The 18,258-nt window shown below is 43.9% G+C and overlaps 1 protein-coding gene across 1 annotated transcript; it reads right to left on the bottom strand.

The window, feature by feature from the left end:
- Window positions 1-3,219: 3,219 nt before the first annotated feature.
- Window positions 3,220-14,823, bottom strand: Trmt112 (tRNA methyltransferase subunit 11-2). The gene is made up of 4 exons (XM_084588833.1): window positions 14,577-14,823; window positions 14,396-14,497; window positions 13,671-13,763; window positions 3,220-3,425 (listed from the first exon to the last, which is right to left on the bottom strand). Exons 1-4 carry the CDS (start codon window positions 14,652-14,654, stop codon window positions 3,324-3,326), a joined length of 375 nt encoding a protein of 124 aa, XP_084444959.1. The 5' UTR covers window positions 14,655-14,823; the 3' UTR covers window positions 3,220-3,323.
- Window positions 14,824-18,258: the final 3,435 nt, after the last annotated feature.

Here is an 18,258-nt window from a genome sequence, read left to right as displayed (position 1 = left end):
TGAGGCTCCCTCTCAAGTTGTTTCCAGTTCTCTTTCAAACTGTGTAGCCATCTTGTTCCCCTCATTCTGCCTTGGAACCTTCTGTGATGTGTTACTTTAGGAAAGTTTGGATGTATTTTTTATACATGCAGGTACATGCTGCTGATAGCTCATGAAGCCAAGTGACCACCTTATCTCCTCTATGCAATGCATGAAAAAATTTGAAACACAGAATCATGCTCCGTTATTCTTTGCCTGCACCTGTACACTTGAAATAAGGTACCGTTTAGAGTATATGCAGCAGTCTGCCCATTTCCTGCATAAACCTACCAAAAGAAAAATTGGTTGCACACATATTCTTTGGTTACATATTAACTTGCAGCACACAAGAGGCAAGTGTAGGGTAGCAATTTATTGCATGTGGTATTGCATACCATAAAAACTGCAGGTTGTGAGCAACATTGCCCTGAAGAACCAACTATATTATGACTTGGCTAGAAATACTCGTGTTGGTCGCAGTGTATACACGATGTAAAGCCAAGGTCTCCGTGCACAGGAATATGACCTTCAAGTAAGCCAGAGGTCAAACCACGAAATACTTACGGTGTCGCACCCCATGGTAACAAAGGTCAAGGTCGAAGGTCAAAGTGATGCACTATAACGTGGGCATATGGTTTGGAGTTACGTAATAATTGACGTTGCATTGTGACCCAGTTTATAAAGAGGAGCGGGCAGTGGGCCAGGCCATTGCTGCAGCATGGAGCCAGAGGAGAGAGATGTGCTGTTGAGCCGGAGCACTCGGATAGCACGGAATCAAGCCGCGTCCGATCATCCAGCCAATGTCGCTCGCTGAACTGCTGCTTTACAGTGAATGCGAGATAGCCAGAAGGCGAAACAAGCTGCCAAGACTGCTGAAGAACGGGAACGATTGGCCAAATGCCAAAAGCAAGAAGCGGAATGAGCAAAGAGCCATGATATCATACCACGCGTAACCATGTGAATGAAGCTGTCGTGTACACAGTAGGTTTAACCGTAGCTAAACTACCAGCAATATTTTTTTACTTTCTTTGAGATGTTACTGCCAAATTGGTCACAGAACGCAATTTAGGAATCTTTTAGAAGAAGACATGTAGACCTCCCGTTAGAATATGCAGATGACTTCATATATAATTGGATTCACTCATATTTAAAAATAACAAATCAGCCATTACAACTGTGTCAACAAAATGAAATTGGTGGTGGTGAAATATAAATTTGAACGAAGGGCTCCCAGACTCTACCAACCTTCAGGGCTGAAAAGTGACAGCGATGGCTACACTGCACCTGCCTCTCCTCAGAATACTACTGCCAACTCCCATGCCTATGTAGAATGTACTCCTTTGGTTAGGAAGTGAACACAGGTCGTTTTTGGTTGCTAACCCTCACAAATCTATCACTGGTGAATTTTTAATTAGCAGCATTATATAACTCAAAAGTGATCATTGGTGAGCACAATGGAGTCAGGAATATACCGGAGCAAGAAAGAGCAGGCAGTATGCTACAACGGTGTTATTTCTTTTCTCTATAAGCCTAGAAAGCAAACATATTCTAGGTGCATCACGATTGTAAACAGCCCTGTCTAAGCGACCGCCAGAACCGTCACTTGCGTCATCAATCCATGACACATTGATGTGGCTGGGATGAATTATAGATACTTCAGATGTCGTTACTCACCACCCTGGGTGACAGCACAAAAGGCACAAATAAAAGTGAATTTTCTAAAAACCTGTAGTTTATGGCTACAAAACACGGACACTGATCACCATGTATGCATTCCTGCAGCGAGACATTCTAAGCGTAGCATGGATTAAATTTTTTTTTTGCTACTTATCTCAACATGAAGTGGGACCAAAATGTGCAGTGACTGTTATTGTTTCCTATTAAATGTTTACTCATTTTCTGCCCAGTATTTCTACAATCAAGCTCAGGGAATTGATTTGATAGTACTGTTCTTTATGCTTTTCTGTGGCCATGTAGCAGAAAGGGTGCAGCAAAATTGATGTGCGATGCAGCAGTCATATTTTCTCCCATATATCTCATACTAGAACACTTCCAACAAAACTTCGTTTAGAGCGCCCTGTGTAAATTTTCGTGCAATTTTCACATTTCCTTTAGCAGGAGACAATCCAGCAAGATTTCCTGTGGCGTTTAAATTCCATAGAAGTGTTCAAGTTGAAGTCGCATATACTGGCAATGGTGTACCCAAGTGGTAGTGGATTGTGCCTTAAGACAACATTGGGTGTTTCAAGCATGTCTAATTCCTGGCAGCTTTTCTCTTCAAAGCATAGAGGCTGAAGACAGTGACAACTTGTCAAGCCATGGCAGCCAATGATGAATAAGTACCAAGATAAGCCCCCTAACAATTACCACTCATTTAAAATGAGTCTCATTAATCCTCAAGGTGTAGGGCACCAAAAAGCCAACATATGGTCAGGCATAGCACTTCTTGCTAAAAAATGTAGGTCTACACATTTTAATGCATCAGCATTGAAGCCCCTAATTTACAGAAAATCCGGTGTTGTGACCAAAAAAAAAAAAAACAAGCATTCTTCTGGCAGGTGGTATTTTGCAAGTAACACGGCCAAGCACAAACTGGTCAGCGGGTTGTGTGTCTTTATGAGACTGCGACATGACCAAGTTTACAGGAGCTGCCAACTGCAAACCACCCCTGCGAGATGGGAAACGAACCCTCTGGGACACTTGGATCCAGAGTTGCACAAGCTACTCGTAGGCCACGCATGCACATTCATATGGCTTGGTTAAAGCGGGGCTTTATGTCAAGTGGTCTTTCACATAATATGATAACTTACGACTGTTTGCTAATAAGTACGTGTGAGACAGTAGGCACAACTTAAGAGATTAGTGATTAAGCAAGTAGCAAAGTGCATATACAAGAACGAGGATTTGCAAGGGGTGACACTAACGAGAGCCATTAATGCTGTTGTATTATAATACAGTTAAACTTAAGTGTTGCCCAAATTTGCAAGCAGCCGTAAGTCAATGAATATTTCATAATTTTCTGACTGATATTAAAGAAAACACACTGCTAATGGTAAGCAAACAGGTGCATCTGAATCGGTTCACTCTTCCTTTTTAACAAGTTACAATTAATGCAATTCTTTATACAATCATTGGACAAGCTATTTGTTAATCTATTGGCTACTCTGTCATTAACAGGTATCAACACACAGGTAGACCAAGTTCAGGTTGTGAAGCACATTTTATATACAGTTTTCGAAATCGCCTAACAAGGAAGAAGTGACAATGTCAAAAGAGATGGCAAGACATAATGCAAAAAGAACTTCTCAGACTTCGTCCTCATTCAAAAGCATGTTTGGAATGCCATTGGTGATCGGAAATTTCCTTCCTGTTTCAGGGCACACAAGCTCACCAGCAACGACCTCCACCTGAAAGAAGTAAAACAAAGAATAAAGGTTGAAGAGGAAGGCATTTGGCCGCGGAAAACAAATTCAAGGGTGGAAGCAGGCTCGAGCGTTTTGGAGCAGCTTTGGGAGCAACAAAATGAGTGTTTTGGAGCATTCAAATAATGTTTTGGGGCACATTCCTAGGTTCAAATGCCTATGATAATTGCAGTTTTCTCTTTATGAAATAAAAGATGTCCAATATGATTCCTTTTTATGCAAGTTCAATGCCTTTCCAACTTCACACTCATCTCTGACAACAGCCAAAGCATGTAAAGATATATAACGCAAGCTGACCTTAGCAACAACTTAAAAACAGACTAGCAGCAAACTAACACTTGCTGGTACACTTCATAACTGAACACCTAGCCTTACCTAAACTGTTTGTATATTTTGACTTGTTAGATTCAATTTTTTACTCTACCACTTTGATGTGCTCAAGTAGCGCCACTAATTTGGACTTCAGATTAATGGGCATGACATTTCCACTCTCTATCTTGTGCATATTCATTTTGATTCTATGCCTGAGCTAATAAATTCCTGAGCACTGGCAAGTATTGTCTTCAGGAAAGATAGATGGCACTGAAGGGCACCCTTTTCATCCTTCATCTTTTTTACTTCACTGTCTCCTTGCCAACAGTTCATCATTCTTTACTTGAGTAATGCTGGGGCTCATATTTAACTTCTTTGCAATAAGTCCTGTATGGCTTTCCAACACTCTTGAGAAGCTTCCTAGTGATTGACAGCTTTGGCGTACCAACCTATAATGCTTCAAGTACGATTTTTTTCTGCCATAGGCCTGACAAATATGTCATTGACAAAAAGGCTCAACGGTGAAGCACCTGCTTGTTTTCGTAGCAGAACCATTAGAATAACTTGAGCAGTTTTTGCAGTCGTACAAGTTTCCTAATGGGTCACAGTAGTTTGCGCTATCTCCTTCACTTGCTGCTCTCACTTCTCTCTCCACCGCCGATGCAAAAGGCTGGGAGGCGGTGCTATGTCATATACACAGTGCATTTTTTTCCAATTAATTCTCTCCCACCACCTGTGGCTCATTACTAACTTACTTGAGAACAAATTTATGCTCCATGCTTTTCTCCCTTACAAAAATTTTATTTGTATTAGGCCCAGTGCAAGATGCGTTATCTCTTTGCTCCCGGTGCTATGACATTGTTCCCATGTTCCGCTAAATTTGATGGCAGAACATAGAGGCATCCAATTTGGAGCAGTTCTGAAAAAATATTACATTTTGGAGTAGCACGGAGCAGGGAAAGCAGTTTGGAACAAAATGAAGCAACTCAAGCAGCACTTCCACCCCTTCAATTTGTAGGCCTCATCAGAACAAGCATCCCGAAATGCTAATTCATCCCAATGTGATCTCCAATGTCTGACTTTAGGAGCCCAACTTGCTTACGAAGACTTTGTATCACTTAACAGCATCTGCACTAAAAGCATGTGCTTAGAGTGTGTACAATCAACATGGAATGTGCACAATACCAGCTGCAAGTTAAGCATACACTACTGCACTCAGTATGAGCTACACCGCACGAGCACATGGCCATGCTCACTCCCTGGTTGTACAGTGGCGCCAATCTATCATTATTCCCAGGCATCGGGAGATGGTGGAGCTGTTTTGGCAGCCAGCTTCGCACTGCTGGCTTTATTATCTTCGACTCTGGTTATTCTTAGCTGTTTCTATAATCTTTTAAAGCTTTCTTCTGGCTTTATTGAATTTGAACCACAAACTGAAAAACTACAAGTGCACATGAGCATGTGGCACATCAGTTCTGCATTCCCCAATAAATGGTCATTCAGCAAAAAAAGCAGCTGACCAGCAATCATAGATTTCAGGAAGCAGCACTTGCACGAGCGTGAAGTTTGGGTGTCAGGACATGGCTGCCGTTACCATTTTCAGAACTGATATCACCGTAAAGAAAATGAGGGCGAGGGTGAGAGCAAGCAAACAGTGGTGATACATGCTCACAGTAACAGCCACATTCTCTCCCAATAATTCGGAAACACATCACTATTGGTGCTACTGTACAACTGCGGAGTGTTCTGGGGCATGAGCTCACGTGGTGTAGCTCATACCAAGGGTGATAGTACTTATTCATTGTAAGTACAATTTCTACCACTGGAAACATAGTGGCTGATGTCAGCATGTGCTACCAATAGATCTACAAGTATCTATTACAGCACACAATGCTAACACAGGGGCCAGTTGGTTGATCACATTGAGGACTTACGCGCTACTTGTTAGACTAGGGGACAGATGAAGGGTTAGCGCTTGTGTCGTGTATTGTCCTTTATCCGTCCCCTAGTCTAGCAAGTAGCGCATAAGTCCGCAATATTACTCCACAGCAACTGCATATGCGAACCAGCATGTACAGCCTTTTTGGATTTTTAATAATATCCCGCGAGCGTTAACTGCCAAGTGCAGCGACATTTAGGCAAAGCAGAGAAGCAATCTCGAGAGGGAATGATCATGATCATGCTGCTGTAGTGAGCATAGTATGCCTGGCCTGGCTGTTTTGCTTCATGCAAAGCAACACCCGCGAAGAGCGTTATACCACTCGAGTTCTGAGAGCATTTCTTTTGTGTTTTTCTACTCAGTGCCTGACTCGCTCTGGACTGCTGCGAATGTGCAACGTTCCAAGCGGGACGTTAAGCACAAATTGCACTTGTGGGTAGCGTCTTGAGAGCATTTGTTTTGAAGGAACAGAACACTGACCAAAATGTGTCACGCGTTCATGGTCGTAATGAAAAGGTGTTGCCTCATTGTATTGAGGGAGCACTCCAATAGCCAACAAATGACGATTTAGTTTAAATTTTGCACTGAAAATCGCATAAAACACACTGAAGGGACCTCTTGCAGCAAAACGCTGTCATTATCACTACAGTACCCCACATAGCAGTATCTCAAGAAACCATCACGTTTTCGTGCGTATGTTTCTTTTTTTTTTCAGGAGCACTTGTCAAGTTTTATATTTTGCACTCTCTCCAGCAAACCCTTCAAAAAATAACAATGTTCCTTAACGAATTGCCTATGATGTGCTTTTAGCCTTTGTCACTAGATGGTGCTATACCACTTTAAATTTCTTTGATGAAGCAGTGACCACAGCCCCCTACAACTTTCGTTGACGAGGTGTACGTTCCTGTGCCGCAACAGTCTTGAGTGTGGAAATTGAAATGGACACTACTCGATAATAAACATGTGTAATTACTGTCTTGCAGATGACATTATATTATTTTTTGAAACATCACTTTTGCAGACGTCCAATTGTGATTGCGGTCACTGCTCACAGTTTCCAGCATTGTTCTACATAAAAACAGGCACATCGACTGATCGAAAAATGTTTAGTAAAATTTTACTAGGGTGTTTTCAGGAAAATAAGAAAACCTTTATGGAATCGACTACATTATACAGTAAATGAAAAAAAAAAAAAAATGCGACGTTAAAATCCAGTGTTCCATCCCTTTAAAAATTTCAAATAATCACTTGTCCGCAGTGGTGAGGTCAGGCTGATGAATATAGCTGCTTACTTTCTTATTATGCATCCACTCAGTCTTGGGAGATTTCCCTAAACACTGGGCCAACTCCCAATTCCCAGTTCAAGTTGTTGATCAAATCACTCTTGCCCTAAGCATCTCATATACTAACCTTCCTAAATAGCTCAACAGGCAGAGCAACTGCCCCGTTTAGACAACAGTCTCAGGTTCGAACGCTGACTAGGATAAATTTTTCTTGAACTCGAAGTTTCTGTAAAAGCCATACAGCTTTGCTTTGCCAAGCAGCTGAGCTTATGTCGATGCTAATGGGTAATTACTCTCTTAAAAATAAATGAACACGTCAACTTCAAGAGTCCCTTCTTCAGAAGTAAAAATTGAAACTGGTTTCTTGAATATGCTAGACTGTTGTGGGCTCCTTCCATTATCACCCACACTAAATGCTGCATGTGAATATAACTTGTTACAGCCCTTGCAGCTGTGATGTATAACAGCCAATGATGAACATCCTCGTTGCCTCGTGCTAATCTCAACAGCCTAGAAGCTGACATCCACTCCTGCAGCAGGAATTGTGGGCATTCCCTTAACCTCATATGCTTCTTAATGCCACTGTGTTAAAAGGCCCCATTCTTCAGGAAATCTGGAATCGTCAGCGCTGTTGGCACAGTGAGCCAAAAATCAGAAGCATTCCCCCAGCAGGTGAGAAGCTGGCAAAGTGAAGTGATGTGACCAAGTAAAGGTGCGGACAGAAGTAAACGAAGCGCCCAGCCCAAGAAAAAAACTGAGGGTCAACGCCGCCTAGCCGAGCCGGCCGAAAGCAGGAAATCGTGGCACGCATCTGCACACCCCCGCCAGTGCGACCCTCCCTTTGCTTCGCATGCCTTGTCACTGTCCCGGCATCACTGTCGCGATAATGACAATCTTGATCGGATGGTCGCGCTCTTCGAGGCGAGCGAGTATTTAAGGTGCGCGGACCACTGCCTTTTATAGCAGAGCCCGAATGGACGGCGCTACATTTAAGCTGCTTCATTCAGACAGTAGTAGAGACATTTACGCCCGCAGATGCCAGAGTGATCTGTGCTTTGAACTTTTGTTGTTGCTGGGGCCGGATTACGCACCGCTCTCAAACGGATCGCTCTCAAAATCGTTCTCAAAGACCTATGTCCTATTGGTCAGTTCTGACCGGCGGCCATATTGCTGTTCTGCGTCACCAGTGAATGTCATGAGACGTCATGAACACAAAAGAAACGATGACGTTGAGCATCTAAATATAGCCGCCAATTGAGAGCGTTTTTTTGAGAGCGACAGAAGCAGTCTCAAACATTTGAGAGTGAAAATGGCGGCCGCATACATTGTGATGCGCCGCTTTGAGGCATTGTATCGGTGATCCACAGCGAAGAATGAAGCACGAGGACGCGTTTGACTTGCCGGACAAGTTGCTCCGGCTCTGTTCAACTCGGGAACAAGCAGAAAGTGTAGCGACTGCGCGACGATTGCCGACGAACGGCGGCTTGCGGGCGAGTGCGTCGTCACCGCGGCGGCAAGCGCACCGCATTTTTTGGCTACCGGAGGCTTCCAACCATGATTATACCATGCTTCCAACGTACGTAGGGAATGTAAGATTGTTTGCATCACACAGTGCATCGGTAGCGGAAGCCATCGGGCGGAACGCTGATTGCCGTCAAGGCGCCGCGGGGAGATACGGAAACAAGTCGCTAGGCAAGGGGTTCTACGCACGTTGTGAACATCACAATAGTGAGTAGATTTTGTTATTGACTGCGTGTGTTTGCCTAAGAGTTCTGAAGATCATAGTAAACTTGTATTGTGCCTGCTTTATCTCAGATCTGCGACGCGAACACGCGCATTTCGTGACCCTGGCTGCCCCGCCGGACCAACGCCTCCTCCACGACGCGTTCGTCTAGCTTTTGTGAATGCGCCGTAAAAACGCCTGCTTCTTTTCATTTCATCCTTCTGTCAATTATATATGCGCGGAGCAAAAGCGTCCAAAATAAAGTTGTAAGTTCAGCGCAGTTGTGTGTGTCCCTAGTCTTTGTCTTTGTCTGCCAGCGCTGCGACACCATAATGTTTGATAGCGGTACTCCTGTGCACCGAAAGGTGATCGAAGGTCTGCTGAACACCTGCGTCTTTTTCCTGGTTAAACTCTAAAAACCCGTGTTGGTCATCGAACGATCTTGATTATATGCATTGATGGGTTCAATACCACTTGTTGTAAGTCGGCTTCTCTGCAAGGCTTTTTTTCCAACCAAAAGGTCTCGTTCCCACTCGTGCATTGTTTTTCAACAGTTGTCTGCAGGATGACCTAGCGAGAGCTGTCGAAAGGGTTCTGTATACCTGCCCTTTATATGTAAAGTACAGGATGAAGGGACTATTGATTGTCCAGCGCACCTTGCTCCCCGATGACTGGTTTCGGGCCATTCAACACGCTCCCTGCCTGCGCCAGACACATTCACGGCTTGAAAGTGAATGCGCCGTAAAAACGCCTGCTTCTTCTCATTTCAGCAAAGACCGGGAGTCTTTTCTGAGGACAAGACTTTTTTTTTTTTTTTTTTTTTTTTTTAAACAAGCCTTGCAAGGAGAGACTGACTTAGATCTTAGATTTCGGCTTCAGCAAGAGATGCATTTCCTGAATATGCTGAGACGGGCTATATGCCAAAGAATGCTTGTTGCAGTGAAATTTTGTTCATGGCAAAAGCAATAGGAGACAAATATTTATAGTGTTCAAATTTATTTGCTTCCTAAGAAACCGGGGTGCTTCTGTTATGCAGGTAATCATCACTACCAAGTTACAAGGCTGTCCTTACAATGATGCTTGCCTAAACAGCATTGGCACATGTTGTAAGCATTCCTGCGAATGTTTACGATTCTGGCTGTGGGCTACTTAGTATGGATCTTCAATTGAGTGCTAAAGCATGCTCAAAAGCTGTTGAGATTAGCAAAAGATGGGCCTAAGTGGATGTCATATTTGGCTGCCCATGAGATGGCAACTACCCACTGAAGTCATGGCTGATTACACCAGCGCCAAGCCATCCCTGTCCCAGCTCGCTGTCCCTTCTCTGCTACCGTCTTGCAGCCTGGTACAGTTGGCTGTGGTCACTGTGGTGTAAACATGCTTAAACTGAAAAGTGCAGTATTACAGCAAGGCAGTAAATGTTCATGATGCTGATTGTAATCAGAAAATACCACCAAGAAAGATCTTTTTTACTGCCACTTATATTCAGCAGAAACACTTATTTCTTGGCAGCAGCATTTCACTTGTGTTCTTACTGCAAAAGAGGCAGCATATAGAGAAGCACATGTACCTTGACATACACTGACCATACAACATTGACATGTACATTCGAGGATAAATTACTAGGCCCAAAGAAGCCATTCCATTGCATATTGAAGCTACCTATACAAATAGGTACAGTATGCATGGTGCAGTATACAAAATGCTTATATATCAGATATAACAAAGCCAGCTGGATGGTAGACTATTAGACATCTTGCTTTCTGCTGTAGCAGCTGCTAGGAGAATAGTGCACTTTACTTGGCTTCAGTGCCCAGAATGACTGCTAATGACAAAAATCTTGGTGACAATAAAATAACTGCAATCATAACAAATGCATTGCTGGGGCTATGTGTGAATAAAGGTTATTTTACACTAATAAAACGTGCAACACTGTCAAGAAGAATGCTAAACAGATTGAAAACAGTAGAGGAAGCTAAACTATAAGCATCCAATAAATGACTACGCCATAAATATGTGATATACAGATTTTGCACAGCTACTTTTGTCATTGGCATTTATTTTCTAAGTCTTTTCAACAAATAACCAAAAAAATTCATCTGCTGTTCAAACTGATATATTAATAGAAAAGGCTTGTACATAATTCACACACTATTGAAAGAGAATGCGTAATGTGTATAAAATGAACATATTTTGAAGCACTAAAGACTCTTTGATGGATATAAAGGCACTTGAAAGCTACTTGTCATAGTGCGATCGCGGAAATTGAGCAGATTTCCAGCTCGACTGCGGCATCACATGCACGATACGCTTGCTTTTCCTGCCGACAGAGTGGATACCGTCTAGCAAGAACAGGCACTATGACACCATCCGAGAGGCCTTGCAACAATGTGCGACCAACACCATCACTCTTCGCGCTGCGCGAAATGCAACATACTAGACATCTCTGCTCAAGCCTACCTTTATCGCCTCTAAACTGAGGTCTGGTAGAACAAACTCATTCTCGCCTCGGTGACGGTAAAAAAAAAAAAAAAGAAAAAAAAAAAGTGCTTCTCTTCAACAAACCAAAACGGAGCGTAAACATCGGTTTCTGCACCTCACACAGTCAGAACATCATCAGCAACTGAACATGAATGGAATAGAGCAGCAGCAGCATCAATCGCAATGTGAAGAACTGAGCCCAATGTGCCTGAAGTCAACTGGTTGCGAAGCACAGCAGCGAGTCACTGTGGCTTGCACGACAAGTCAGTGGTGGAGGGTCGTGCATCAGATCTCGTTTCCCGCACTGCAGTCGCGAGCTCTTGCATAGCGGCTGACACCTACTTTACTGATACTGTCAGCTTCCACCTATCGGCAGAAGTAATAGTGTAGCCTTCATTTCCCTCTTGTATTTTCCAAAGAAACAACACTAGATCACATGGCTCCCGCTCGTCGCTCTTGTCATCGTTGGTAAGCAATGATGGAAAACACTCTTCAGCAAGCTATTTTCGTGACAAACACTTTCACAAAGCTGTTCACTGCAGGTTCGTAGCCTTTACTGCTTTCAGTCAGATTTTTCCGGTTACTAACAACATCCGCAGAGGACCTCGATTTTAAACTACGCGTAAAAAACAGCAACTAGATGGGAAAATCAGCTGTTTCTTTGCAGGCCGCCATGTTCACGCCTCACTGTCGTCAGCTGACCCTCGCGGCGAAAATCGTTACCTAGGAGCACATTTAATTGTAATACTGAAAATGCTTCTATATTTAGTTGCCGTATTATAGCTTCGAACAATGTTTCTTAGGTAAATAGAACATATATACTTTTATTCGCTGCGTTTTCATGAAAAATGTTTGCACACGGCCCCTTTATCGCGCAAATAAAAGTTTCCGGGACGGGGCTTTGCTATTAAGCACCCTAGCCTGCTTGTAATTGGCTAAAGCCGTGATATCGTCACACTTCACATGTCTGAGCCTCGTCATTTTGACGTCACGCTCTCAAACTTGAGAGCGATTTTGAGAGCGATGCGTAATCCGGCCCCTGGGATTCATTTTTATCTCGCTGTCGATGAAATGTGCTCGACCTCGACGTGCCGTCCCAAATTCAGGTTGGTTCATTACAGTTCCTGTTGATGCTTGGACACTAAAACGACCATGGGGCGGAAAGTGCACGTATACAGAATATTTCAGCAGAAGGTGTCTGCATAAAAATAAGACCGATAGGAAGTTAATCGACAAATACTAATCTGTATATTAATTCTTAGCTATGGTAAACTCGGTGATGAGTACCAAATTAATGTGGCCACTCTGAAAATTTGGCAAACTGGAGCCTCAAAATTTGACATGGTTCGAACTTCAAATTTGGTATCCAATCTGAATTGACAATGGCCAGATCAGTGGTGCCCTCAATGTTTAAGGGTGCTACCCGCAAATATGAACCAGTGGTCCCCCTAATTGAACGAACCCAATTTGCGGCGGCACCTCACGTATTCCAAGCCGGTTGACAGCGAGATGCAAATCAGTGGCTGCGAGTGTTCAAAACACACAGGCCCATCTACCGCTTTCTAAACGATGCAGCTGAATTAGCACCGCCCCGCAGACTATGATGTCTCAAGGCAGCGGTCAGCGCACCTTAAATGCCCGCTCGCCTTGAAGAGCGCGATCATCCAGTCATGATCCTCATATCGTGACAGTGACAAGGCTACGGAGCAAATGGAGGGTCACGCCGACAGGGGGCGAGCAGATGCGCGACAATTTTCTGGTTTCGGCTAGCTCGTCTAGGCAGCGCTGACCCTCAGTTCTCTTTTGGGCTGGGCGCTCCGTTTACTTCTGTCCGCACCTGTACTGACTGGTCGGCAAGTTGTGCGACCACATAACATAGCCAAGTTGAGAGGAGCTGCCAACTCTGGCACCTGCTCTGAGATGGGAGGGAGAGATGGGAATTAAACCCAATGAGAACCTTGGGTCCCAAGTAAGACATGCGACTCCTAGGCCATAGTTACATATTCTTAAGGGGCTTGGCTGAAGCAGGGCTTTATATCTATGTTGGGTCCCTGCTCATATAATGTGGCAGCTTGTGACTGTATGTTAATGAGTATGTGTGATATAACAGATGCACAAATCGTGAGATTAGTGATTAAACAAGTAGAAAAATGACTGTACATGAAGAAGGATCCACAAGGGGAGCTGCAGATGAAAGCCATTGACGCTGTCATGTCATACTCTTATAAAGACTGAGTTTTTTGTCCCCCAAACTTTCCTCCGCCTCGTTTTCCAGTGCAGCAGCACCAGGCAGAAAATACTCGCATGATATTAATAAAGACCTGGACAGCTGTGGACTGACGGACAAAAAGAAGGAGGTGCGATCAATCTGCAACAAAGCTTTGTTGCCAACAAATCTTTTACCTAATTCTCTAATTTGCATTCTAGCTCTACAATATGTGAACACGCGTACAAGAGCACTTTGTGACATCAGCTGCAGCATGTCCTCTTACCTCAAACAATATGTGGTGGACTGCTCTCAGAAACACTTCATTGTGCTCATAGTCCGGCACTAATGTCTTCGGAAAGCATGCACCACAGCCAACCTAAAGAAAATGCAAATGAAGTGCTTACGGAAAGTGTTGAGTAGCTCCGAAATCAGGCGCACCATAATCGTACACAATACACATGCTTCGCTCCCTGCATTACGCAGGAAGCACAAGATACAAAGTAGTAGCAAAAACATTTAACGTGATATAACTCTAGGTGAACACATGCAAAAAACGCATGATGCACACCAAAGCCAGAATAACAGCAAAACACTGCTGCATCTAGTTTCGCAGATACAAAAGTCGTGCGCATCAAAAAGAAAATTATGCCTCGGTTTGTTGTAAGCTTTTAACGTCCCAAACCGACTAAGGCTATGCGAGACGCCGTAGTGGAGGGCTCCGTAAAATTCAACCACCTGGAGTTTTTTAACGTGCACTGACATCGCACAGCACGCGGGCGCCTTGATTTTCGCCTCCATCGAAAAGCTGCTGCGGCAGCCGGGATACGATTCCGCACCCTTGGATACAGCCGTCGAGCGCCCTAACCACTGAGACATCGCGGCAGGGCGCAGTAGTTAGGGAAGATAGCTGGCTATTCGTTAAACATCAAGCAGCTAAAGGTCAACAAAGTACGACAGAATTACACATCAAGGTACATAGCTGTTGGTAAGGTGATCCAATGAGCTTACGCTTTCGGCTGCTTGGCAAAGAGCATCCCAGTCTAGTTTGGGTATCATGCGACAGAGGAACTCAGGATTAAATTCCACAGAGGTCACCTTGGTTTCGCTTGCCTGAAATGAAGAGAAAAACAAAAGTTTTCGTGCGGTTCTCTTAAAATAGGAATAAGTTAGAGATGAGACGTATACGTACTACAATGCCCAGAGGAAAACCGGTGTTGACTCCTTTTATGCACTTTGAAGTCATCATATTGTGTGTAAGCAGCTTCATGTCGCCGTTGAATAACAAGTACTCTGACTTCCCTGACCAACTTGAAGCTATGCACTTACGTATAGCACAATGGTGCTAATGGTACGCACATGGACGGGATGGACAAGATGCGAACGCAAGGCGAGCGCACGAACGCAGCCTGAGTCGACCGATCGATTTTGGATTTGGTTTTGGATTAGAAAAAAAAAAAAAAAAGAACCTCCGTACGTGCCCTAGCCTATATTGAAGGAAACCTTAAAGTATTTCTATTCTTCGTAGTGATTTCTCTTCACAACGTCGGCTAACGCTTGGTTGTTCCTACCGCACCAACTATGTCATACGTTCCTTCTGTATCAATGGCAGCCAAATCGCCATCAAATCGCCATCTAGTAGGTGGGCAGAGAGGCGGGAAACCAAGGGCTTGCTCAAATCGCACTCCAAACGGATGTTGTGGCTGAAGCAGCTGGAGCACCGGACAAGTCTGGAACTACGTGTTCTGCAGTGTCGCGCATCACACACGTCATGTCTATTCCATCTGCGTTTCGCCCGCTGCATTTCACCTGCCAAAGCTTCGTTCATAGCTGCCCTGCGCGCTTCTCAAAAAGCAGTGAACTTCCAAAAGTTTTTGTAAAATTGTTCCTGCTTGATCACTGTTATCGCAGCGCCATATGTGCAGAGGTACAGGGGCTTAGCTAGGGGAAGAGGGGGGCTTATGGGGCTTCCCCCCCTCCCCCCAAATGTTTTGTCATCCACCGCCAACTTGCCACTCTCTCATCGCCTTCATCCCTTTCATACGACGCTGCTTCCTTCGTTTTTCTGTGTGTGTTTTTTTTTTCTAGTTCGTAGCCGGTCCTCTTGCTGCAGCAACTTGATTGTTGCAACCTATCCCCACCAGTCTCCCGCTCTCGCGTCCAACGACGCTCGTGAAACTTGAAAATTCCCCAAGCATCACTTTTTAATTCTGAAAAATACGACGTTTCGGAGCCGGCTCTTCTTCTTCTTCAGGCGTGACGCAGGGCTTATGGCTAGGTATTTTTCTCGGGTCGCGGACCACAGACCTAGCAGCGTCTGTGAACGGAGTAGACACGTTTGCGCCCGATAAAATCGCACGAGCTAGTCCACATCAACAAAGTGCCCTTCGAGCACGTTTTGAAGAGCACCGTGCGCGGTCGACACCAGTGACCGGTCCGCAGCCCAATCCGTGGTCCGTCGTCTGCAGTCTCGGGGGGTCAGACCCCCCGCGCTCGAATGTATATAGGACTGAACAAGTACGAAGCAGGCTACCATTTTTTTTTTAGTCAGTGCATGGTTTTCAGAACATTTCTTCTCGGTTGTTTCCGCAATTTCGTAGTGACTTTTAACAAGACCATTACCATATAATTTCCAAGACCCAAAACGCAGAAATATAATTTCTCCTCTTTGTACAAAATGATGGGTGAAGCAGGCCACCGGCCGCTTTCTTTCTCTCCTTCTTTATTTACCTTTCCACCTGCGCTGTAATCATTACAGACCTCCCTCCGATGGAGCCAGGCTTTAAGCACTGGCTCTAAGTAAACGAAACAAGAGGGGGGAGGAGAGAGAGTTGGTGTTTAAAAATATGGGAAAGGGTGGGGGGGGAGGCTTAAAACCTAAGTTGAGTACCAAGGGTGTCGGCAGGTGCAGCAGGAGCACCTGGCATCTTTTTGTCTTTTCTTTTGTGAGGTGGCCAGCGATGAGCGAAGACTCTTATTAGGCACACACCAGGAAGGTTACCTTTTGTTTGGAGTCGTCTGACTCAAGAAGGCATCTTTTTCGATAATTAGTCTCGTTCTGCAGTAATGTTTCTTGGAAGTTTATTTTGTGGCGGAATGTTCGACTACGGTGTTGCGTTCGCGAAGTTCCTTAATACATCATTCTTAAGTTGCCGAATTCTTTCCTTCAGGGATTGTCAGTGTTGCAGTCGGCGCAGGAAAGTTTGTAAACACTATGCCTTGGGGTTTTTCTCTAGATGGTCAGTTTTTGAGAATAGGTAGGGCTTGTGGGAATTACCCGTATGCCTTCTTTTTTCAGCATACAGGGTACGGCGGTGGTGTTTTACCGCCTCTCATGAAAGTTTGCAGTGCCACCCCATAAATATTGCTTCAAACTTGGAACTGATTGTCGTCCACTCTGAAGCATTTAACTCATCCTTTATTTTCGGCTGCTGTTGCCGGCCCGCAGACTTTGCAGCTTCGCTTGTTGCGGAATTCTATTATATACGCGTCATTATATAACCACATCATATCTGTACACCCTTTCTCTTATTCGGTTCCTCATGGAATAACATTACGGCGATACTACACAACATTGAAAACGATTCGGTTTCTTTCAACTCGTCAGACTAGCCTTTCTTAAGGGATATTTTTCCCCCAAGTTGACAGCTGCAGTAATCCCGGGATTACTCATGAAAACTACCGTACTATCGTTTTGCAGAAATATGCACCAGTTCAACTTTTTCTAGGCACGACATCATAATGGAATGTCCTATCGACAAACTCGCAGTTTCGTAATTGTTAAACTGTGCATACTTTTTTTTTTGCAAATGTGTGCTATCATATAATGCATTGTTTTTGTCATATTAAGCTTATTTTACCGACCTCTCCTGCTTGGCCATGGTATACCCGCAATATTTCCTGACTGAATATATATTTAACTTGAGCATAGAAGTATAGGCTCATCTGGACTCATTTGTGCCGCACGCAAAAAGACATATAATTCCAGCAGAACTAGCATGCTGCAAAGAATTTTGCTTAATATGGTATGTAAGTGTAGTTGAGAAAAATCGCCTTAAAAATATTATTGTTATTTTTATCAAAACCGATATATTAATTAATATTATTAAGAGCTGGATTGAATACCACGGCACCGCACTACTAAAGCTAAACCATCACATGCGTTTTCCCATGAGATGGCAGGAAACAGCAAATTTATTCCAGTTTAAGCTGTCATCAACCTTGCCAACCAGCACAAACAATAATAAGCAGAATATTGCATAAAATAAAATGTAACTAAATGCAGCCAATACCAGTGGCGTAGCCAGAAATTTTGTTCGGGGGGGGGGGCTCACGTTGCAGCGCGTCCTCCTCCATATAGAATTTGTCGATGGATCAAATATGATTAATTCCAGCCAATAGCCAATAGCCATTGTGTATTAGGTGCTGCAAACGAATTCTTGAATGCCATGCAGTACGCACTGCCAAGACAAATGTAAAGTATTAACTTTATTATAAAAGAACATATATGTATGTGACAAACATTCTGGTAGAAATAACTGACATCAATGCTTCCCTGATTCTGTCTGTTGAATAAGTACAGAAAATATTAAACGAAATCTAGAACTATATCAGTTCGAAACAAGCAAAGCAGTGCATACCGCTGATATGAAAACGTAAAGGCCAAGAAATGAACACTTTGACGGGAAATGCTTTACTGAATCTGTCATCCAAGACGCTTGTTTACATTTTTGTACACGTCCAACGGCCAATGACCCTGTCCTTTTTTCCATTTATTGCACAGGAACACCTGTCACCGGTCGTATACTGTGGGTAATTTAAGTGAAATTATAGTCGCAACAGAGAGCGCACAGAAAAAGCAGGAGAGTTCCGAA

Source organism: Amblyomma maculatum, chromosome 1 (assembly GCF_055883805.1).
Source record: "Amblyomma maculatum isolate TAMU_Amacu chromosome 1, ASM5588380v1, whole genome shotgun sequence".
NCBI lineage: Eukaryota > Metazoa > Arthropoda > Arachnida > Ixodida > Ixodidae > Amblyomma > Amblyomma maculatum.
Note: the sequence above shows the minus strand (reverse complement) of the source record. Positions and strands in the feature narration are given on the sequence as shown.